The following is a 25,417-nucleotide window of genomic DNA, read 5'->3' on the forward strand; positions in this document are numbered from 1 at the left end:
ATTGAACTTTACAAAGATATCGCAGATATAGATCGTATCATCAGCTTATAAACTTTAAAGATATAGTATCAGTACAGTTTGTAGGGTATAAATGAGACGCCCGATAATTGATGCTGATTGTTGCGCCGTTTACCAAACTAGACTGGATTAGAGTTCCATGTAGAACTTGCAGTGGAGTAGCACCTTCCACCACCCTCTCCGTTCATATGTGTCTCTTTGTTGCAACCTTTATAGTGCTTGTTCAATCTTTAAAATTTACAAGGTGTCAGTTCATGAAGAATTGCAATAACTGCTGACTGATAAAGTAATGTAACCAGACCTCGCTCCTGTGCTCCTTCCTGTCCAGTAATTATTCTAAAAAATCATGTGTCATTGAGTCTCATTGAGTGATGTCAGAAGAAGCAGGTGTAATCTATCTTGCAGCGTTACCGCTGTGTTACTACCATCTAACAGTGCCCACTGCCCATCTGTAGTCTGTGACTACACAGGCTAAGTGACTTAAAACTAATCCGAGTGTGGTTGAAATCCGTTTTACGGTTTCATTCATTCATAAATTACACGGACATGGATACCAGGAGGAACCCCGGTCACCTCCTGATGGATACTAACGCTCACGGTTTGTTGTGAAAACATGCATAGTAACCTAGTAACCTAGTAACCTTGTAACCTAGTAACCTAGTAACCTAGTAAATTACACGGACATGGATACTAACGCTCACGGTTTGTTGTGAAAACATGCATAGTAACCTAGTAACCTAGTAACCTTGTAACCTAGTAACCTAGTAACCTAGTAAATTACACGGACATGGATACTAACGCTCACGGTTTGTTGTGAAAACATGCATAGTAACCTAGTAACCTAGTAACCTTGTAACCTAGTAACCTAGTAACCTAGTAAATTACACGGACATGGATACTAACGCTCACGGTTTGTTGTGAAAACATGCAAATACTAGAGGGGCGAGTTACGTTGCGTGTCTGATTTCACATTTAACACAGGGTTAACTAATGCGATAGCAGCAGTTACCAATTATCAAATTAACCTTAAGGATCACAGGGGCGTGATTAATTAGTACAGTTAATCATTGTTTAAAAGCTGGAATCCTCCCTTTTATGCTAGATACGGGAACAGTTCCCTTCTTGTGGAGCATGTTACCAGTAGTCAGTCTGCAGAATACTTTGTAGATAGTCACTGTGCACGTGGAAATGATATTTGATTGGATGGTGTTAGCTTTCTGCAGATTCTCAGTAGTAAAACTATTATTACTCTGTACAATCGTGTCTATGCTCTATCCAAGCGATGCCAACTATTCTGCCAACTATTCTGTTTAGTGTCTGTATAAGGGTATAATTACCTGTTATCTCTCTGAAATCCCAATAATTACCTGTTATCTCTCTGAAATCCCAATAATTACCTGTTATCTCTCTGAAATCCCAATAGTGTCTGTATAAGGGTATAATTACCTGTTATCTCTCTGAAATCCCAATAATTACCTGTTATCTCTCTGAAATCCCAATAATTACCTGTTATCTCTCTGAAATCCCAATAATTACCTGTTATCTCTCTGAAATCCCAATAATTACCTGTTATCTCTCTGAAATCCCAATAATTACCTGTTATCTCTCTGAAATCCCAATAATTACCTGTTATCTCTCTGAAATCCCAATAATTACCTGTTATCTCTCTGAAATCCCAATAATTACCTGTTATCTCTCTGAAATCCCAATAATTACCTGTTATCTCTCTGAAATCCCAATAATTACCTGTTATCTCTCTGAAATCCCAATAATTACCTGTTATCTCTCTGAAATCCCAATAATTACCTGTTATCTCTCTGAAATCCCAATAATTACCTGTTATCTCTCTGAAATCCCAATAGTGTCTGTATAAGGGTATACTTACCTGTTATCTCTCTGAAATCCCAATAATTACCTGTTATCTCTCTGAAATCCCAATAATTACCTGTTATCTCTCTGAAATCCCAATAATTACCTGTTATCTCTCTGAAATCCCAATAATTACCTGTTATCTCTCTGAAATCCCAATAATTACCTGTTATCTCTCTGAAATCCCAATAATTACCTGTTATCTCTCTGAAATCCCAATAATTACCTGTTATCTCTCTGAAATCCCGATAGTGTCTGTATAAGGGTATAATTACCTGTTATCTCTCTGAAATCCCAATAATTACCTGTTATCTCTCTGAAATCCCAATAATTACCTGTTATCTCTCTGAAATCCCAATAGTGTCTGTATAAAATTACCTGTAATTACCTGTTATCTCTCTGAAATCCCAATAATCACCTGTTATCTCTCTGAAATCCCAATGAAGGGTATAATTACCTGTTATCTCTCTGAAATCCCAATAATTACCTGTTATCTCTCTGAAATCCCAATAATCACCTGTTATCTCTCTGAAATCCCAATGAAGGGTATAATTACCTGTTATCTCTCTGAAATCCCAATGAGCCGCCTCATCATGGAACCACTACCGGAATGAGAATTATCAGCCGAATGTTTTGCGAGTGGTGTGCATTTGAGAGGTACTGTTGAATGTGCATGAGGTGTCAAACTCGGGACACATGACAATATGACATTCAGCTTAATGTTTTTCTCTGCGAGACTGGTCATGTTTACATACTGGAGCTCGTTGAGGAGTCGTTGCTTCTCTTTCTTTCTGAAAATAGTTTGTTGATAGTCTGATCTATATAATTACTTGCTCTCTGTTGTTGATTTGGTTGTCTAGTGACGGGGGAGACCCCCTGTGTTCAACTCCAGACACCGTTTAAACCATTATACCTTCACACAATCACACGGTTACAGGTTTACAGTCTGTATTTGATTTTCCAAATAAACCCGCTAATGGATGGTGGGGGTTGTTGAGCTCTAATATAGCCATGTTCCTGGGTCCATATGGGGTATAATCTGCTCCACAAATGTGGGAGAATATGGGGCAGAGCTGGAATATTGGGGGCAATTTCAGTGATGTCAGCATATGGGATTATGTGACATTGTGGTGACATACAGTTTGTTACACTTAGAGTGTAACAACTTGCTTGCTATATGTAGTGGTTTTGAGTATTGTAAGTAGTATGTAAAAGTGAACTGTATTTCGTTGTGTACAAATATGGTTAAATTGTTTTGAGTACAATGTATTTATACAGAATAAGTAAATCTGATTGTGAACTATTTTCTGAGTGTATCATAAAATGACCGAGTCATAAAATGTTTCAATGATGAACATTATGAACTATATAGTAACTCCTACAAAAGACTGACACGGCTACAATATAGAGAGTATTGAGACCATTACATCATGATACGCTTGTAGTCGTGTAAGTGCTGTTTTGACTGTATATTAAACCATCTGGCTACCTATAAAACGTTTAACAATACAGTTCAGACATTAGATACGCTCAATCCCCAACACTACATGAAGAGTCTTACTTTACACTAGTTATCAGCCGGTAACACATCTTGTTCCCTCTGTGACGTTTATCAAACCACACACTAGATATACTTTGATAAGTGATGTTCCCTCTGTGACGTTTATCAAACCACACACTAGATATACTTTGATAAGTGATGTTCCCTCTGTGACGTTTATCAAACCACACACTAGATATACTTTGATAAGTGATGAACAAGTTTGTAGTACATCTTTTAGTACAAGGTGTGTGTAATGGTTTTGTACTGTAAATTGATATCACCCTCCCGAGACGTGTGTAGAGTAACAAATTACAATGCTATCCTGGCTATGTGTGATATGCGCTGTTCTGCCAGTTAAAGTTCCCACATTTTAAAATACAGACGCCTGTAATTCTGTGATTCTTTGAATAATACAGTAATTTTCGACCCGTGCAATGTGTATTGTTAGGTATGCAGCGGATGCTGTGAATTTCCTGAATTTATGGTCTCAATTTATTGTAATCGAATTTCCAGCTTTGAATATCGTTCACACGGATTTAGTGTCAGTGGCATAATACAGCAGTAAAACTATAGTAATAATTGATATCACACACTGTAAATTGTATTTCCGTCATGAGATCATATACTAATTTGGGTATTGGTTAACTATTCCCAACTATCGCAACTGGATGATTTTGACGGAGCTCAAATACCTCTTACGGCGGCCATATTGCTTTATTGGTGGAAATCACATCTTTCAATTTGTAATCTCATTTTTACGGGTGAATGTGTTTAACATAAGATCAATGACACCTTATGGTTAATGCTTCTAATGATTGGGTACTTACAAAATAATATGCTTCATAAGATTATATGGCAATTTATCAACTGATCACTCGTGAAAATTTAATTTCCAAACCCAAAACTATGTTTGGATGGCGCGGACGCCAAATATGTTTGAGCTACAAAAACCATCAAGCATGCCTTATTTTCTTTGCGCGCGGCGGCAACAAATTTACGCATGATTTCTTTAGTTTTTGTTGACACAACACTTCGAACAATAACAGATCAGCGATTTACGCCTTTAAATGTTATTGCTAAGCTCATTTGATTTTCAAAGGCAAGCCAACTTTTAAGAACCTCCTCATTTATATCCGGAATGGAAAATTGTATTGAGATCAATGTGCAAAATGCAGTTGCCATAATTGAATGTCTCATGATAAATTGAACTCAAAATCCTAACTCAGATCCTCGATATGCTATGTTTTGGCCCGATGGTCAAATCTTGCGGACTTCTAAGGAATACAGACGGTAAGCAATCATGTTATAAATGAAGTTTTCGTGAAAGCTCAAAGCTGGGGAAAGCTATTCTTTGTAGATGACATGAGCTGAGATCCGATTATTTTATCGTGCGATTTGCGAGAGCCAGATTCAAGGTCAGGATGAGGATGGTTTGCATTGACAAGAGTTTACTTCTGTTTGAGATAACATACTGAACCTTCAGTCTTGGATTGTGGTCAACAAATTCTGTTTGAATATTAGTTTCGGCTTAATTTCGACAGACAGACACTCATCAGAACCAGACATAATCACAATCACCAAAATGTTCATATAAAATCTTTTATCTTTGTGTCTGTATACTAAGATGAGCTAAAATACTGATCATAGATCTTTCACCTTTTTCAAGTTTGTTTTTACTTGGATATGAGTAGCTCCTGCTGATGAGTACAGATCTTGGAACAATGCCAGCAAGTACATGGTTTGTTAGGTTTTGTAAGAAAATCTCAGGGGTATTTTACATGTAAATTGTAACTGGGCATAAACGTAAGGTCTAATTCGGAGAACGTTGTTCAACTTTTAAAGTAGACCAAGAGCATTAAAATAGTCTGACCAATCCACTTAGTGCTGTAACATTTAGCTCAACGTTAATTCACGCAGATCCGTCTTATCTTACGTCTTCCTCCTACCCTCAGCCACCACGTAATATAACAACATGTAATAACCCCGAAACAACATAGCCACAAACTCTCCACCTCTCACTTGGACCTGGTTCAGGACAGTAACATTACCTTAAACACCCCCCATTAAACAGGGAGCATCCTGGAGTGGCAGCTAGATGTCAGACGCTTCTTATCCACTTACCAACTCCACCACCCTCAATATTAAGTTTGTGTCCATACTGGAGCTCTCTGTATTGGAGCATCGTATGCGCTCTGTTCAGTGCTACTCTCAAAATTGTAAATCTTGTAAAAAAGTGCTCTTATATTGTTTTAGCTGGAACTTGTTGTATTACCTTATTTAGCCTTACAAGGAGTGTGAACTGGGGGTTGTCTACGATCAAGTACACGATGTACAAACTGTCAAAAGATGTTTAAAAGCTTTGAAGTGGTTCCGTCATTTCTCGAAAGATTTTTACTAAATGTTTCAGTCTGTAGAATTTAATGAAGCCTCGTATATGTGTCGCAGATTTTGAACTTTCGATAAAAAACAACTATAAATTAGGTATAATCTATCAAGCGCTTATTTGTAAGATCCGAGCTCTACAACTTGGTAGCTTAGTAGCTTAGTATCTTAGTAGCTTAGTATTTAGTAGCCTAGTAACTTAGTTGTAACCCAAGATCCGAGCTGCTACCCTTACTGCTTCTTCACACTACTACCCCCAGAGTACTTAGTTGCTTAGTATCTTAGTTGCTTAGCATTTAGTAGCTTAGTAACTTAGTTGCTTAGTATCTTAGTTGCTTAGCATTTAGTAGCTTAGTAACTTAGTTGCTTAGTATCTTAGTAGCGTAGCATTTAGTAGCTTAGTAACTTAGTTGCTTAGTATCTTAGTAGCTTAGCATTTAGTAGCTTAGTAACTTAGTTGCTTAGTATCTTAGTTGCTTAGCATTTAGTAGCTTAGTAACTTAGTTGCTTAGTATCTTAGTTGCTTAGCATTTAGTAGCTTAGTAACTTAGTTGCTTAGTATCTTAGTAGCGTAGCATTTAGTAGCTTAGTAACTTAGTTGCTTAGTATCTTAGTAGCTTAGCATTTAGTAGCTTAGTAACTTAGTTGCTTAGTATCTTAGTTGCTTAGCATTTAGTAGCTTAGTAACTTAGTTGCTTAGTATCTTAGTAGCGTAGCATTTAGTAGCTTAGTAACTTAGTTGCTTAGTATCTTAGTTGCTTAGCATTTAGTAGCTTAGTAGCTTAGTAGCTTAGTAACTTAGTAGCTTAGCATTTAGTAGCTTAGTAACTTAGTTGCTTAGTATCTTAGTAGCTTAGCATTTAGTAGCTTAGTAACTTAGTAGCTTAGCATTTAGTAGCTTAGTAACTTAGCATTTAGTATCTTAGTAGCTTAGCATTTAGTAGCTTAGTAACTTAGTTGTAACCCAAGATCGGAGCTGCTACCCTTACTGCTTCTTCACACTACCTCCAGAGTTACATGTTACTATTCCTCGTATTCCGGCTCTCTTATTGGGTGAAACCTGTCAGGTGACATGTTACTATTCCTCGTATTCCGGCTCTCTTATTGGGTGAAACCTGTCAGGTGTCAGCTCTCCCTGGTTCTGATTGGGTGAAGATAAGGCGTGTATTTATAGTGATATACACTCCGTACTGTACACAGCAGTGTACGCACAGTACATGTATATCATCATTGTAGGTCACACAACTGTATTTGTCATCGGGGTTTGTTTTAAAATACTCGTCTGCTCAAGGTTTGATTTTTCTGCACGTGCCCGATTCTTGACGCTCCCTGCAGTATCAGTTACGTTATTTTCCCTCTTGATAACGATGTAGATTAGTTGTTTGTGACGGTGTTTCTAGACGGGAGTGATGTCGATGTTCGGCGCGGTCGAGGAGGCCATGTTCGACACCATGGTCGACAAACTCAACAGAAAAGTCAGACGAATCTGTAAGTAAAACCATTACAGCCGACAAGCCGAGATTGGCTTTTTTCCATATGATTTGTCGTGATTAAAACTTTGTTCTTCGAGTTGCTTGTATTGATGGTTATTGATTCGTTGGTTTGAAGCATTGACTGACTCATATGGGAATAGTAGCTCTCGGATATAAAATTCCCCGAATTTGGTGTACAGATTTTTGTGACTTTGAATGTGCTAATATGCATCGTACTGTCGAAAATGCAAATTTTCATAAACAGAAAAGTTGGCTGTCGAACCTGTGAAACATCATGATGTTCTAGAATGAAAGGAAGATCCGGAAGTTTTGTTTAAAAACGAGTTGTTTAATTCCAAATATAGTCAGTCACATGGCCTGCATGTCTACTCGAGAACACCTCTACTCGATCACTCATTACTACACAACTACTTAATGTGTACCTGGTTACTTGTTTTCTGTGGGGGATTTACCTCCATCTTATTTCCTGCACCACCGTTTACCGTCCTGACAACATGAAGTTAGCTAAAGGTAGCCTCCCTCAAGTGTTTGATACTCGTTACTTTCTGGAAGACATTCTGAGAAGTTCAGCTTCCTCGAGGTTGTTGTATTACCAGAAATCTTGATAAATCATGTATTTATTATCTTAGTCCTGCTTTTAAGAAAATTTCGCGCCTCTTTTATTAGAAATGAGAATTGCATTAGATCGAGCCTTAAAAGGATCGAGGATTTGATGCATAACAGTAATATGTCCATTTTGAATTGATTTTCAAGCATAGCATTAAAGATCCTTGATGTTAATGTTATTGCGCATTTAGCGTTAACTTGAAGATGTGATATCTCTATTGAAGTTTATTGTATGTTGTACATGCCATGAAATCTCAACCAATCACAGAACGAAATTGAAGATAATTAGCCAATCAGCAGCCGAAGAGGTGTCACGTGGGTTGGAGCCAATGTGCTTTGAAATCTTGCGACTTACAAAGCAGTAGAGTAGTAGTACTGTAGAAATTTCTAATCAGCGTTATAACGCTCTCTCGTGTGTGTGGTAGTGGTAGTGGCTTCCAGGTGGTGTTCATATCTCCTACGAGCAGCAACTGTCTTATTCTCAGGCCTGTTTCGTGGCTTGTGCCTAGTTTGTCTTTGAGTGCCCTCTCTCTCTTTCCTGTATCTGATCTGATGGCTGGATTTGTTGTGATATGTTGGGTTGGTTTTTGGACGTTTTCCTATTTTAACTTTGCACGCTGTACGGGCATATTTTCACTGATATATCTGTCGTCTAATGTGATACTAATTAATTTATTGATATGTATCACATCCCATGACCCATCACGTATTGTAAATCGACTAAATGTATGTTGAATATTTGGCATACTCCAACTATTGAACCAGGCTGGTAATTTGATCTGGGGATCTCGTATTTAACATTGGATTTTGAGTACTGTCTCAAAAGCGCCCGCAAATAATGTATGTTGCCATGTTCGACCTTGCTTTAAGTTTTGTTGAAATTAAAGAATGGTGCCCTCCCGTCAGTAAACTGAGACATGGCCTGAACCGGTTCTCGTCCGTTGCCATGGCGACCACCTCTCACCAAGAGGGCACCCCAAAGCTGGAGGATGTCGCAGATCAAGTCTCCAAGATCGGACAGTGGAAACTGAAGATAGTTCGAGGTGAGTGGGTCAGAGAGAGGTTGTACTTGAGGCACTATTTAGTATTTATGTAACAAATTTAGATACTTAATCATGTTAATAGTTTCAGATTAGTTTCAAAAGATTAATTATATTACTTCTGAGATCTGGCCAGAAAGTAATTAAAACTTCGCAAGCAAAAATCAATTTAAAAGCCTTTTGTAAGAGAGAGTGTAGCATGTTGTGTATTGGTAATGAAATCGTGCTGTTTATACTTCACATGTCAGTCTTAATGTTTCTCAACACTCAGCTCATGTTATTCACGAGAATAAGATCGTGGATATTCTCACATTTTCACTCTAGATGCTCACTGTGGGGCAGTGTGTAGTTTGTAACGTGTCAACTGTGTTGTCTCAACGTTTCACTCTCGTATCTTAAGAATGTGTTCCAGGGACAAAAGGATTTTGCGGTTATTTTGGCCAAAAATCGCGATACCGCGAATTACATTTCGCGTTATACTAAACTATACATAACATTTGTCGCAAATAATAAATGGGAAAAATCGTGATTCCTTACATGCCGCGATTTCCTTTTGTCCCTGTTTCACTCTCGTGTTCTGATGTCGTTTATTGGTCGTGTTCTTGAAATTCGTAATTGATTATCCGATCAATGGATCAGTTTTTCAGCGAAAATGTGAAACTTAGAAAATGTTTTAATAATCAGCAAAAGATTTACATTGTGATCGACAGATTGAGTTTTTTTGGTTAGTGGTTGCAAACTCATGTATCAAAGAATTATCAACGAGATGACGGACACATAACCAACCATTGCAGCTTGAAGGTCGAACTTTATAAGAAGCGCTGAATGCATATTTTGTAAGGATCTAGGTTCATTCTTTCAGTTGGGTTTGGTCTGATGTAGAGTAAATAGTTCTACAAACACCAGCTCATGCTTGAGTTGTTCCAATTATCTACTGTTTAATTGTGCAACTTTCGATGATCGTTCTCATCAAAAATCATTTTACTTTTGGTCAAATGATTCCCTAATTAATGTCGAGTCCACGTCTTCCCCATTCGTCTGGTAGCGAACATTTCGTCTTATGTTCAGTTTGTATTGTCTTGAATTGAGTATGCAAAATATTTTTCACACCAAAATGCACTCTGAAACTGCGAGTATGGAACCTTAATACAGGATGTAAATTCACTATCTCATTCACACGTGAACCAGGTTTTTGTTGCCTAAGCAGGCAAGAAAGAGATAACGACTTATGTGAGTTAGTGTGGGCTGTATTCGGCGTGTCTTCATCCGCTACACTTTGTTAAATGTCAAACACAAGATAATATTGTGAAAAGCACAGGTTTTTCACAGAAATGTGAAATTGGTTACATCATTAAACATTATGCTGGTTCACACCACGTGGAAGTTAACACACTGTTAACTTTACTACGTGATAATTGAAGTGAGCAGAGGTATCCGTATATGTTCCGGAGCTGATCAATATTTTAAATGCCATATAAGGAATAATTACAGATCAATGTACCATCTGTGTTGGATATAAGCTACAGCTGGGCGCTGGCCCCTGCCAACTTAAATGTATAAATGATAATTATAAACATGGTACTTTTGTATTCTTCTTGACTCTTTTTAGCTACTTTGTATTCTCAGACGACTGACAGTGGTCACTGGACAACTTTGTTACTATACAAAATTCAAAGTTTCATTTGTTATTTTTTATCAAATACTAGGCTATACTATCTACTAGGCTATACTATCCATGATCGGTCTTTATCCAGATAAACAGATCATAACAATCGATGTTTTATTTAGATGAAACTGGTATTTTCTTAATGAAGGGGAAAGCCAAAATATTCACAAAATTTCACAAGAATTAATTAACGACTTTCATCACTGTTTATCTGTTATCAGTAAACTTGGTGCACCACCACTTCCTTTCTCCAGAACACAGTACATTATCCTGATAACCGTAGTTTAGTATTCCCGTCAGTAGTAGAGCACCAATTTCCTTCTCCTGAGTAAGTAAGCAAATTATTGACCCGCCCTACAATATTTTCAATTAAGATGTAAACCATTTAGTTCCAAGGCCAGTGTTTTACCCGATCTGGGTAAAATAAAATTGGCCCAATTTTACGGCTCTCTCTTTCTCGATTTCACTCGATCATTTGAGTTAAAAAATCATAAACCGTTTAACATTTTTTCAGCCGAATAATCGGGTAGCTGCAGTCCTAATTGATACTGTAACTTAGCTTTGTCATGCAGGGCGAGGAATGCAGGGCGAGGAACGTGCAGGGCCAGGAACGTTTTTTCCAGCCTTTAGTGAGTTAGTGTTCCGTGTTTTTGGTTGAGCGTATGCTATCCTCACTATTTCTATACGGGTATCAATAACCTGGAGCTAAATTAATATTTCATGGAACAAGTTGACCCAATAAACAATCTTCTCAAAACAGTTTCCCAACTTCTTTACAAGATTAATTGTCTTTGTAACTATGACACCCAATAGACAGTTTTTGGGTTTTCCAAATAGTTTCTGATTATTCTGATTTGCGACAAATGATATTGCACTGTTAGGATAAACGACGTTTCAAAGTAACAACTTCTTATTCATGCTGACAAAATTGGTAAATATGTGAGAAAACTGTCTCATAAAATTTATTAAACAAAAATGGCTAAACGACAACAAATTGTTCAAATACTCGACTAAAATTTGACACCCAAGTTGAACCACGATTAACTGTGTACCCCACTTTACCTGGGCAGTGTGTTTTCCCTCCAAAACAACTCCGGTAAATCGTGGTTTACTTTCAGTTATAATTGTCATCAAATTAAAACACTTAACTGTCTTTATCTTTTTCGTGATCTGATTTTTTATGCTGGAAACCAGAGGATGATTCGATTTTATTTCAACGAAACAGAATCGCCTCGAATATTATCACTAACTTTTCACTTTGATTAGCGCAGTCAGGTAGCGATTAAGATAAATGAGAGATAAGGACATTTTACCAGTTACCACACAGAAATACGACCATATAAGCTTTTGTTTGAGCGCCTGCCTGTATTGTATACTATGTGCTACAACAATACCCTTAAATTGCACCCTTTTGTGCTGTTTCGTTTTCGTCAGATAAATCTTTTAATTGTTTCAAAACTTACTGTGATTAACAAACTTACCATCATTATGACCAGACCGCTGATATATCGAGTTCAGCACATCTTTATTATCACGCTTTATCAGCTATTTTATTCCTCATTATACTCCAAAATTCACAAATGTCCTCGTAAGATTTTTTTCTATGATGTGTAAATTTAGAAATTCATATATGTTGTACCTTTTTCGCAGTGATAACAACTCACCTGCACAGCTTGCATTACACTTTGTAGTAGAGAGTCAGAGTACTAAAAAGGGTAGAGTAGGCAGACACCAGTCGAACTTGCTTAGGACTATTAAATTTGATTTAGGTAGTAGGAACATTCCATTTGTAAATGCAGACGATTTGTACAATTTAAGACTTTTAGCCTCTGATAGAGCGGGATGGAAGATATTGTTATAGCTTGTGTATCAGTATTTCTTTTTTTTCTGGCTACTTATCAGATCTTTAAGATGTTCATTTATGTTCTATTTTTGATTTGAATAAAGTTATATAATATAATAATGTACCTTTTTCAAATTCTTTTTGTAATTCTTTTTGTTGCAATTCTCTCTGATGCAATTGTCTTTGTGGCAATTATTTCAGAGACTTAAAAAATAATTAAGCATTGCCGCCATTTCGTTTTTAAGTTTATTTCCTCATTTTACCTCCACTATCCCACACAACTAGTAACTACACTCCACTCCAGTAAAATACACGTGCTTCACTCTAACTTTATACAATACAATATACTGATGAACATGTTCTAAATTAGTGAAGCCTGGGACCAGCAGTATAAGTACTAGTGCAGGTTGATATTGAGAGAGGAGAAGGGGGGGGGGGGGGGGGGGCAGACCGGAAAAGAAGTCGTTTAACTGGCAATTATTGCATTACTTGATACAACCTATACTACCGGTCAGTATCTAAATATTGCATGTAGTTGTACTCTCTTTTTTTGGCCCGGGACTCGTTATATAGGATATGTTTATATCTCTGAGCGATCAATCGGGAGTTCCACTATTTACACTGTAGTTAACCTGTACCTTGTGGTCGTGGTATAGCTGATTCGTGTATTTCAGGTTTTGTAACAGGACCTAAGGTTTGAGATAAGGACTGTAAATTTGACTGGCCGATGTTTAATACACGTTCTACCTTTACAACACCAGTTCATAACATTAACTTCCGTTCTGTGAAATACGTTCCATCCTTGTGTTCCTTTTCTCTCTTGGTTTTGCTAATCTACTCAAGCTGTGCATAGCCGGAATGACTAGTTATCGGACCCGCAGCTAATAGCTATTCCGTTTCACCGGAATGACTCGTACTACATTCCGGTAATGCTTGCAGTAAGAATATTCCTAAGTTGAGTAAGTTTCTGAGAAAGGTATCTGGTATAGGTTGTGCAGGAGGAGGAGGAAGCTGCAAGTTTAGTTGGCTGGCTTACTGCCACTGTTCCTTCTCCTCAGCTCCGTAATCAGTGTGATAATGTACTTCTTACCGTTTGGTGAACCAGTACATATTGTATCAGTATTATAGTCTATCACCATTGTATTAGTATATTATGTACCTTTATTTTTGTATAATTATGTCTATCATTACATATTGTATGACATTTTATCAATAATTATTATTATATGCCCATTGTGTCTATTGTTGATATCCCATTCATTCAGCTTGTAGTTTTGCCCTGTTCGCAATTGACCTCACCACGTTAAGTCAACCTTGACTGACTCTCAATCTGGTCCTCTATACGCATCATTATATGCCCATTATACGCACCATTGTTTCTATTGTTGATTGCCCAGTAAGCCCATCCATTCTGCTTTGCCCTGTTCGTAATAGAATATCTCGCCACGTTAAGTCAACCTTGACTGACTCTCAATTTGGCCCTCTGGCCTCTCTACGCACTATTTACGTTATGTATTCTCGTTAATTTGTAACCACATATTTTTACTGGCTTTTAAATTTGTAGGACAGGACACTACTCATTTACGCTGCTTGTTTTAACCGAAAGATGCTTGTGTGGCTTAAGCTTTAAGAGCAGATGCTATTAGATGCTTCTTTAATCTGCATGAATATCATGAATGTCATGCTCTATTCTTTTACAATTTTATGATGCAGTAGAAATATTTTAAGTTCTCAAATTTAAACGATTCTCGGGAATTCAAGCAATAGCCTCACCTATATTCCGTAAAATATGTATCATGTATTGTACATGTATTGGAGTAAGAAAATATTGGTGATAGGGCGTTTGTAACAACAAGAACAGATTAGACGTACTCAGGCCATCATACTTGTTCTACTAGATCTATTGTAATCTTTCCAGCATCTTATTTATATTTGTGATATCGTGGAATTGGGTATTGGAGTTGGATTAATGTCGTTATGGATGAGAAGAAAAAAACAATGCATTTTTAATAATTTGATAAAAATGAAACAAGATGCTTGAATTAAAGCGTGAAATTAAAGCTGACGGAAGTATTATGTTCAGAATAATCAGTATTTCACAGTATATAAATATGTACTATATATATAAATATATAAACGTATACGTATTAAACTTGATTCTTCACCTTCTTGCTTTGACTGGTGATGGTGAAGCTCGTTTCATAACACCGGGCCGTGACTATTTACTTGTAAAGCGAGTGAAATCACTCCAGTCCTTATAAGTTCAAGGAAACTTGCAAGGAAACTTGCAGTTTGATAAGCATGGTAAAGCTTGTACTCGATAGTATTTATGCACTTCGTGGCTTGGAACAGTCTTCGCTCCGACCTCCTAGTCAAGTCGAGGAGTAGTCAAGGAGTTTATCTTTTGTTTACTACGAGGCTACTGCGCCTATTGTTTTACTTGCATATCCCTGCTTTGTTTTCATCTAAAAAGCTCCCTTTGCGGCGCAATGAAGGCTATGATAAGCGTTATGATGCTAAGATGATTACTGTGGTTCATTGTCAGTTCATAACCACAACTATGCTCATTTCTCACTGAGCATGCAACTACTATGCCGACTACAAATCACAGCAAATCACAGCTATAAGAACATGTAGCAGGGATCACTGTTACAAGAATGCACGTTCCTACACTTGCTATGAAGATTTAGAGTGAGATGTGTCAGGACGTTTAATTTGTCTCTTAACCTTCAAATGATACGCTGGTAATTCAAATAACCGTCCCTGCTAATCCTCATATTTAATCTTCACGGCGTGAACTAGGAATTTATCACATTGCACAGTCCTTATAAACTTCTGATCTGCATGAATTCGTCATTTAATCGAGCTGGCACTTCAGCCGCGGTCCATTTAATAAGAAGCGAGGTGGGTAATAAACATGGTGCTGTTAGGTCCAGTCTTGCCATGTGCACTCTATGTAGTTGTACTCATGTATTCTGCGAGGAGCTCAGTTTAATCTCCGTGGAGAATGCAGGGAGTTACCGAACTACCGTGCTCCACTGCTCGTGCTCCGTGGAGAATGCAGGGAGTTAGCGAGCTACCGTGCTCCACTGCTCAGTTTAGTCTCCGTGGAGAATGCAGGGCTCCACTGCTCAGTTTAGTCTCCGTGGAGAATGCAGGGAGTTACCGAGCTACCGTGCTCCACTGCTCGTGCTCCACTACCCGTGCTCCACTGCTCGTGCTCCACTGGAGCTAACTAGTCACAGAGTGGTCGGTGCCGGGTTCAAGCAGTTGTCAGCTCTGAGCTACCTCACTCGCAGCTCAACTACAGCTCTGACTCGCGGCTCGGCCGCTCTCAAATGAGAGAGAAACTGCTTCCACAATTCACTACGTGTGATTCATTCTTGCTTTTCCTTACTAACCTGTGTTAATGGCGTTAGCTCTACCTACACTTACTACTCGTGATGCCCATATAAGGAGTGTATACTGTATACTACACGTGATGTCCATATAAGGAGTGTACACCTGACTGCAGCCAGCTCATCAATTTCTCTACTTCTAGCTCGTACGATCCGTGCAACCTGCTATGTCAGGGCATTAAGGATTGGCATTAAGGATTGGCTCTTTTTAAAAGCTGTCCGAAACTGGACATAAGATTATGTCAGGCCTTGTGAGGGGGTCACGTTTCCTAGGGTCGAAGTAGACGATGGTAGTTACCACAATATCCATCACTTGTCAGTGATTGTCACAGGTTCCCCCTCTAACCATTCGTCATATCACTCCTTCAGATATGTCACCTTCAGCAAATTGGCAGAGATTCACTGCTGTGGGGGAGGGGTCAGGTTACTTGTGAGCAGGGTGAGCGCTGATCTTAGTGAGCAGTGAGCTGTGATATCAGCTGCATGATCTCCTGCACCCCCACTTAAGTTAAAGTACCAGCACCCCACCCACACTACCAACTCACCTCCTCTTTCTAATTTAACTCTGATCACACTGTGGTTCTCCAACCTTCGGCACTAAATGTCCTGTCATGAATTAAGATCAATAAAGAAGTAATGCGATGATTTAGGACAGGGACACCGCTCAGGGCACATCTAAATGGGGCAAATACGGTTAACTTTTTGGATACTTATCAAGTTCATGTGGTAACCAATGACAGTACCAATGACTGGAACTACCAGTGCTCTGAACTAAACCACACTTCCTTCCTGCTGGTCAGCTAGCTTCTGTGCTCAGGGCACACGTTAATTACGGGAAATTATGGTTGGAAACTTATCAAGGTGTCGTAATCAACAACAGTGCCAGTGAAACTACCAGTGCTTCTAAACCAACTCTTTCTGCCAGTCAGCTCGGCTCTATATGGCGGAGATAACAAGCTACTGATTCACCAAACTGGCATATAATAATCACATAATACGTGAGCATAATATGGAAATATATAATATGAACATGGTTATTGGTTATGTTAACAAGCCCCAAATTTACGGTTCACCAAGTCCGCATATAATCAGCATAATCCGCACATAATAACCATAATAATAATTACATATTATGAACATGTTTATTTTGCACCTTGTCACGTGATTGGAGCAGCGTTACCCTGGTTACCCCGGTTACCCCGGTTACCCCAGCTGCTACCCAGGTTAGCCCCGCTCCATTGTGATCGTAGATATAGTCTGATATTGTATATCCGTCCCGAATGAACACGTACTTTCGTGTACTACCTTGTACACTACTATAACCAAGCTTTGGGACACACTTTTGACGGTCATTGCCACTGGTCAATCGAGTTTGTCGTCTTATCAAACGTGAACTGTAGGTCGCTAAAACCACATTAACATAGCCGGAAGCCAATACCTACCGTTGCCATTCATATTACCAATCTCATGTCAAAAAATGCCGTAAACACTCACTCTATACTCACTCTAAATACTCACAGATTTATATTTTTGAGTCTATTTTAGAATCTGCAGTATACATTTATCCTTTTTGCTTTTTCCCCTTGTTTTATCATTCTGCGTGTCTTTATGTTGTATTTCTCGCGCATGATCATGAGTAATATCAACAATTTCTGGCGAAAACATATTTGCGAAACATTTAAAAGTCACTTAAAATAATGATAATTTGACGGTAGTGGATTAAGAGGAACACAGTGTGTTGACTGTGTTCGACCACGTGTTCTGCTCATACTCGCCACAAAACACAACACTCTACTCTAGTTGGAGCTACCTGGAACTTGAATGTAAAGAACTCCAAGGTTGCTAGGAGAGATGGAAACCTCTATGAACGGAGAGGCGCCTGGGTCGGGGGAAGCGCTGGACCTATTGAACAACCTCCGGAGTAAAATGAGTACGTGATAAACTTGGAAATCTGCCAACTTAACCGTGTGAACTGTTTGGATTGCTTCGATTGATTGAGAGATTATGGATTGTTTCTTTGATGAAGAGTTTATACGCTTATCAGTTTGTTTGAGCTTGATATGATTTGGATACGATTGAGAATATAGCATGTGATCAGAGCTTGAAAATAACAGCAGCGCATGCACACTATGTAGCACTCTATAACGCAGCTTTTCAAGCTCTCTCAATCTATTGTTTTATGTACTTTTAAACTTTTAACTGCAGCGATTTAAAGTTTTAACAGTGTTAATTTGGCACTGAATGCCCTTTTAAATAACCTTGCCAAAGCACTTAGCATGAGCAGCAGCAGTTTTAAATCCCCATTGTTTTGAGCATGAAACCGGCGACTTTTTTTGGAGAGATTTGCTATAATCAATTAAACAATATCCCAATTCTGTGTTGTGAATAATATGGCTGAAGTTTGATCACATTACACAGGGGCTGTGCCTGAATACCAATTAAACGTGACTTATTTCAGATGACAGAAGTGCCATTCAGAAGAAAACGTTCACAAAATGGATCAACACATATCTTATTAAGGTAAGACCGCAAGTCGTTCTCCAAGACCATAAAAAGTAAATAGGATGAGACGATCAGTGATATAGGATGTAGATTATTTTCCACAGATATTATCACACCTCTGTCGAACCACATCCGTTAAAATGCAGACAAATATCACAAATATCACACGGAACCCACCCCCCAGGTAGGACAAGCAGTAGACGATCTGTACGAAGACCTATCAGACGGGAACAAGCTGATAACCTTGCTGGAGATCTTGACCGGGGAGAGGCTCCCCCGGGAGCGAGGCAAGATGAGGTTCCACAACCTCCAGAACGTGGAAAACTCTCTTAACCTGCTGAAACGCAAGAAGATCAGGCTCGTTAACATCAGGAATGACGATATTGTGGATGGTAACCCTAAGCTGATTCTGGGGCTTATTTGGACCATCATTCTGAACTTTGAGATCTCGCATGATCCTGAGGGACAAGCCAGTGCTAAAGCTACACTTATTGACTGGGCTAAGCGGGCCACCAGAGGGTCAGTATTCTGTAATAAGTGATTTTAGATGTTTTTCGCTTTTTGAATTTGCGTTAGCACAAGTGATAACTAGTTTGTAAAGTTGTTCTAAAGGGGAAAAACCTCAGGTACAAGGGTGTGGACGTGAGGAACTTTACATCTAGTTTCAAAAATGGGATGGCATTCAACGCCATCATCCACAGATTTAGGCCAGATATCATTGATTACGATGTAAGTTTCTTAGTAATTTTATCCAGTCATTCTATAAATCGTTTGATAATTTACTAAATGTCTTATGTAATATGTTCGCACATTCAGCAAGCCCGAAATCATTCAAACTGGAATATCAGTTGTCACAGCAATGTGACACAATGTGACACAAACGCAGCAGGGGAAACTTATGCCAATTACCCGATTAATTCTACGACAAAATATGAACCATTCTACGCAATGTGTCGTGGGCCTTGCCCGCCTTTGCATTCCTTTGCATTCCTTTGCATTCTTTTGCTCACACCAAAATTTCAGGGATTGAAACCGGAAAACGCAGAGAAGAACCTGGAAAACGCGTTCAGCGTGGCGGAGGAGGAACTGGGAATACCCAGACTGCTGGACGTTGAGGACTTCATCCTGGATGAGCTGGACGAGAAAAGTATCATGACTTACCTTTCAGCTTTCAACCGCATGTACAGTAAGGTAAGGAGCAGCTTTAAACTAGCATTCATAAAGTTGGAGTGGTTTTTATTCCGTTATGCGAGGTAGGCACTAAGCCGTGATTGACCAAGGAGCTGTTATTTGACTTGGAACTTTAGTATGAAATGGGTGGAAAATATCCACTGAAATATCATTTGTGACGATGAGAATAGAGGAAGGGGTTATCTCAAAAGATACAATTATTTTATTTTGAGAAAAGAAATAAGATTGACCGATCTCTATTTGAAAAAATCTCTAATTTTTCACGATACCCTTCGCGGTCCCGAACCATCAGTTACACTGAAAGTAGCATAAAATGTATTATGCAACCGTTCGCATAATGATTTACGTCATATCATACGTACTTAGGCTTGGTTTTAATTTAATGCGACACAAATTAATCGGTAACATTAAAGTATTTCCAAATTTAGTATTCTCAATGATTGTCATATGTCATATTAGAATATTTTATGCTTGTCGAAATGTCATGGCGATCCCAAATAGTTATTTGATGATTGACCCATAATGAGGATATTGTGGTGGCGTGAGAAAATAGCTACAAGGAAATAACATTAAGGAGATGGCTTATTTGATATGACGTCAAATTACTAAATCTAATTGTTAATTATCACTATCAAAATAAGACGTCACTTGTTTCATTGAAAGGAAGCTGTAGGGAATTTCAAAAGAATGGTTTGTACTTAATAAGTCACGAAACATTTGGGAAAAAGTGGGAAAAAAGGGGCAAGGAACTGGAAAATTGTAACAGCACGACTCTGTATCCACATAATATTTTGATCTATATCAACATTTCTCATGCATAAACACACCAAACAGTCTACCATATAGTGATTAGTGCCATATCGTGTTCAACATTACATTTCTTTACGCAATCCACAGGCTGTTCACGATCCATAAAGCTAAATATAGCTGATTTCTCCATAAAGATTAACCTACAGATGTTTAAAACCGTATCAATGCATCGTGAACACCCTGTATTAGATCCTTATCTATTGGAACCTATTTCCGTCCATCTAAGCAAAGATGAAATGAGATAATGTATTATCTTGTCAAAACCCCTGACAAGTGTACACGTGGTTATCTTGCCCCATGCTGATTGGCTGCATATTGTCACTCGCACTCTGTCATTTTCTTATCTTGCTTGATGGTTATCGGTTTACTACAAAATGTTACCCTGTTATCACGATGATCAAGGGCCTTCAGGGCAGTCACGTGATCGAATATTGAACCAATCATAACGTCCGTGGCAAATCGGTGAACCAATCAAAACATCGGATTATGATATGACGGTTTTTCCTTATTTTGCCCAATGCCGATGATCTATAGATTAATACGCGATAAATACTGAATTTGTTGGTCGTGTTGCTATCCCCGCAATCACGTGACTGGACTGCTAACTTATTAGAGGTAGAAACTGAATAGCTAGGACCGGGGGGGTTGCAACGACCATTAATGTCAGTAGATGGAATTTTGTCAAAACTGACATTGTCATTAATGGTCATTAATGGTCATTAATGGTCATTAATGGTCATTAAATAATTGAAATTCGTCGCACCAGATAGTGAAAGTGAAGACAAGGATCTTCATGACTTAGGTAGTTACTATAAAAAACAAGAAAATGAACAAAAACACCTCTATTACGAAGTTCTGTAATTTTGGTAAGACGATATGTGGAAATAAAAGTCGGAGATCGAAATTTTTTGGTACCGGCTGTTTCGAGGGTTCTGTGCCATACCAACCGGGCTGCAAAAATTCTTCTAAGCCCTGTCAACGTCGAACAATTCGAAAGGGCGACTCATTAAGTGCTACCTTTGTTCCAAAAAAGGCTAAACGTCCCCTTCGTTGCCTCGGTACCATTTTATCAATGAGTGTCTCTGCTTCAAAAAAGGGCAACTGCAGATCTAGACGAATTCCTGCCGCATCAATTTGTCCCTATCATGATGACAGTGCTCGATTTTGGGTCAAAACTGCCGAAGGCAGAGTATTGAACTGTAAACGAATTGTTCTATCTAATCCTAGGAAAAGATCAGCTTTTTTGTTGTCCGATTCAGACTGATGACGATGTATTTCATGAAGTGCTAAAGTTGAATAAGTTCATCTACTGTGTAATTACTATATAATCGACTAGCATAATGATTTGGCCTAAATATAAATCTTGATATGATATAAGAACGGGAACGAAGTATTTAATTTTAATACCCGTGTTATTATTATTTTATTATTGATTGTTATTTTACTATTGATACGATCTGATACTCCTAAATTGCCCTTTGAATTATTATTATTGATAACTATAATAAGTCACCAACTGTTATCTGGTTTAAATCCCGTGGCCGAAAAATGTGTTCTTCATTACATTCGAACTTAATAAATGTAATCCCTAACTCACTCTGGAATCCACTCAAGTGATATTCTGGAAGGTTTGCCTAACCACGGAAGATTCTATTCTAAGTTTTCTCTTTCGAATCTCTAATTGTAAATGTAAAATAATAACATATACTTGTAGTTAGTTAACTTAAGGTAGGGTCTAAATGATGCAGGCGTCCGTCCTTTTCGCTCTAAGAAGTGCCGGAAAAAACATGACCATTAATGTCAGTAGATGAAATTTTGACAAAACTGACATTGTCATTAATGGTCATTAATGGTCATTAATGGTCATTAATGGTCATTAATGGTCGTTGCAACCCCCCCTAGGACCTTATCAGAACATCTCTGCTGATTGTAATGTACCGTTAAAAACACGACAAGACCCGGAGATATCGACTTATTTGTATTGTTTTTAACATAACATCTACTGATCTACTTAGGTCCTAGCTAGAACCAGAATATAGGGTCGCTTTTCACTGTTAAGTTTTTGGTAGTCGAAGGCCCCACAACATTCTACGTGGCGGGATAATGGGCCGATAAAGTCTTTCTAAACGCCCCGATATAAAATTATAATATCATGATTAGCAGTCAATGGAATAGACAGTTATTGAAATGAAAATGATATGATGGCGTCTAGACTTGAGACCAGCTCGCAGTACATAGCATCAATGCTCCTACCTTCAGTCTAGCTCAAATTATTTTAGCTCAAATTATTTGTTATATATAACAAATATACTAAAAATAGACTACTATATAATATATAGTAGTATATTTAGTAGTATACTACTATATTATAGTAGTGTTGAAGGTATAAAAATAGTGAACTTTGCCCTGGCAGGTACCGTCTGAGGAGGAGTTAGCTGTGAAAGTGTACAGTGACAGAATTAATGTCGACGCCAAGAAAATCTTGAACTGGCTCAAGGCGAACATTGATCGTCTGGAGAAGAAGGTGACACTTTTGGCATGTCTGTTTTGACTTTGTGTGATTCCGTTTATTTTTAGTACTACGTCACCAAGAAGCATATATTTTTACTTCCATTTGCTGGAAATTATGACGATTCAGCTATATTTAAATCATGAACTTTGTATCTAGATTTACAAGATGGATCCCGAGATGTTTGAGAAGTACAAAGCAGACTTGAAGAGGATAGAGGATGACGAAATGCCCGAGAAGAGAGAACTCAAAGATTACCTGGGAGATTGTTACAAAAATCTAAAGGTAAACTCAGGCAGTTCGAATTTTAAAATTCATAAATTCATTCTGTATAAATTGAAATGAATATTGCTTAAAATGTCTAGTTCCGAAAAGTAATATAATCGTTATCATCAGTTGGCTGAAGCAGAAGACATGATCACCACTGATATCACTCATGATAAGATTGAAAACTACTGGGACATGCTAGAAAAGAGTCTAGCGGACAAGAAGGCTGCAGTGCAGGGGGAGAAGGACAGGTAATGTTCTTATCTTGCTGACAGTTTGGGGTGTAACTATGGTAACTAGTAGTGTAACTATGGTAACTGTTCATCGCTCCTTCTCTGGGGGATATCAAGCGGTTTTTATTGTCTATCACGTTCCATCCTGAATCCTGGGGATAAGGGATCATTAAACTGTGTCTTTTGTTTATTCAAACCTTGCTGGTCAAATAAAATGATGGTTGGCGTCTCTCTAAATGTAAATGGCGTCTCTCTAAGGACAATTTATTTTCGGTAACTTAATTGTTATATGTATTCGCCAATATCTTTTGAGACTCACTCACTCAGGGTGATTATTGTTGTAATAAATCACATTGACAGCGAGCATGATTTGTACAAGTATGTGTGCTGTTTTCATCTGTTATTTCAACGAAGAAATTAGTCGTGTTCATGCTAGTTCTACCATACCACAATAGCATTGGATGTGCTGAATAATATTTTAGAGTTTAGATAATCTGGATAAAATCATATTATTGGAGTTACAAAAAATAGAATTTGGCCAACGCTAGCATTGATATGTGTTCCTTCAAACCTGCGCTAGTTGGTTGAGCTGATAGTTGTAAATTGGTACTGTTTCGTGTGGACGTTACCACCAAATCCAAATCCGATGAGTATTACTGGGACAACTGCAGTTAGCTGAGATATCATGTTGAAACTAAGTTTAGGGCTGTTACCGACACTCTTAATCTTTTTAGCTATTTTCCCAAGCATATTCAGAGGAAGACTATCGGCCAATTTAGTGTTAACAAAGAAATGAATGAACAAGACAAGATGAGATGAATTGTGTATAACATTTACATTTCCGGCCGAATTGTTTGCTTGGCTTGCAATATGAGAATCCATTAACTTTTCCCGAATTATAACAAAATATTCTCTACAGGATCAATGCCCAGAACGAGCTGGCTGATCGTATCCAACAGAAAGCTGAACAAGCTGCAGCGAAACTAGATCAGATCAAGCAGATGATACTCCACCCACCAGAGGAAGTGTGTCTGTCTGATCTGATCCAGGAGGCTAAACAACTTCTCTACAACTCCAATGTGAGTCTACACTCAATACTTACTATATAACTGCTGATTTATTATCGACACTTAGTCGAGTCTCTATCATCAATATATTATTATGAAATATTCTAAATCCTATTGCCTAATATATTGCAAAATTTGAACTCAGTTAGTACCTTTGCATGCCACCGATTTTTCCCAAAACGGCGTCGGCGTGATGAAATTGTTCGGAAACGGCAGGAAGTCGAGTGATTTGAAAATAAAATGAACACCTGTAGACTGATTGGCAACAGCTATTGGTTGCCTTTGTTGGATAATTGTAATTTAGAGGAATTGGGGGCAGTCTTACACAAATATTTGTGCTCAAAACGTACTCCAAACAATAATGTTACAAATTCCTGAAATGCCAATAGTTGTCAATTTTACACTTTGAGAACAATAGACTTTCATATTATATCTTACCAACTTGAAGATCAATCTCCTTAGCGCCAGTTCGCATTTTTTTAAAAACATTCAAGATAAATCTTTTTTTAACTGCGAAATTTTGAAAGGCACTTTAAATACTTCGAGTTGTCAATTAGTTGATGACGTATAATGTATTATAAATTGGTTAGATTGGCGGGTGCTTAATAGTTTGGTTTCGCAGCTCATTTGAGAGTTTGGTCTATAAAAGCATATCGGTGTGTACACCGATCACGCTGCTTCTAAAGCGGCGTGGTAGGAAAATAATCGGCGGCGTGCAAAACTGTAACCTTAGTCCCCAATTTATAGCAAAATGTGAACTCTATAAGATAAAAACATTTCCCACCAGATGGAGGAAGATGCACGTGCTATGTACAGCGGAGTGAGCGCTCTGATGAAAGAGAACCACCCTCGAGCTGATGAACTTTCCGCAGAGTGAGTTATTGTTACTTTTATTCCCTGGTGAAGATGTAAAATCTCGTGAAACATCGTCTGCCCCTGTGTCATTAAAATGACGTTCACTCTTCTCAACTGTTTTTGTT

The 25,417-nt window shown here is 38.2% G+C and overlaps 2 protein-coding genes across 2 annotated transcripts in view; one reads left to right on the forward strand and one right to left on the reverse strand.

The window, feature by feature from the left end:
- Nucleotides 1–25,417, reverse strand: part of LOC134817291 (double-stranded RNA-specific adenosine deaminase-like) — a 536,580-nt gene that overhangs the window by 147,928 nt on the left and 363,235 nt on the right. The window lies entirely within an intron of this gene.
- Nucleotides 1–25,417, forward strand: part of LOC134822554 (plectin-like) — a 122,566-nt gene that overhangs the window by 3,003 nt on the left and 94,146 nt on the right. Inside the window, exons 2-10 of the mRNA XM_063833668.1 lie at nt 18,317–18,378; nt 18,545–18,879; nt 18,987–19,089; nt 19,384–19,551; nt 22,775–22,885; nt 23,030–23,155; nt 23,267–23,388; nt 24,290–24,449; nt 25,225–25,310. Coding sequence (XP_063689738.1) covers nt 18,317–18,378; nt 18,545–18,879; nt 18,987–19,089; nt 19,384–19,551; nt 22,775–22,885; nt 23,030–23,155; nt 23,267–23,388; nt 24,290–24,449; nt 25,225–25,310 — 1,273 coding nt within the window. The remainder of the gene's footprint in view (nt 1–18,316; nt 18,379–18,544; nt 18,880–18,986; nt 19,090–19,383; nt 19,552–22,774; nt 22,886–23,029; nt 23,156–23,266; nt 23,389–24,289; nt 24,450–25,224; nt 25,311–25,417) is intronic.

Source organism: Bolinopsis microptera, chromosome 1 (genome assembly GCF_026151205.1).
Source record: "Bolinopsis microptera isolate Bmic1 chromosome 1, MBARI_Bmic_1.0, whole genome shotgun sequence".
NCBI lineage: Eukaryota > Metazoa > Ctenophora > Tentaculata > Lobata > Bolinopsidae > Bolinopsis > Bolinopsis microptera.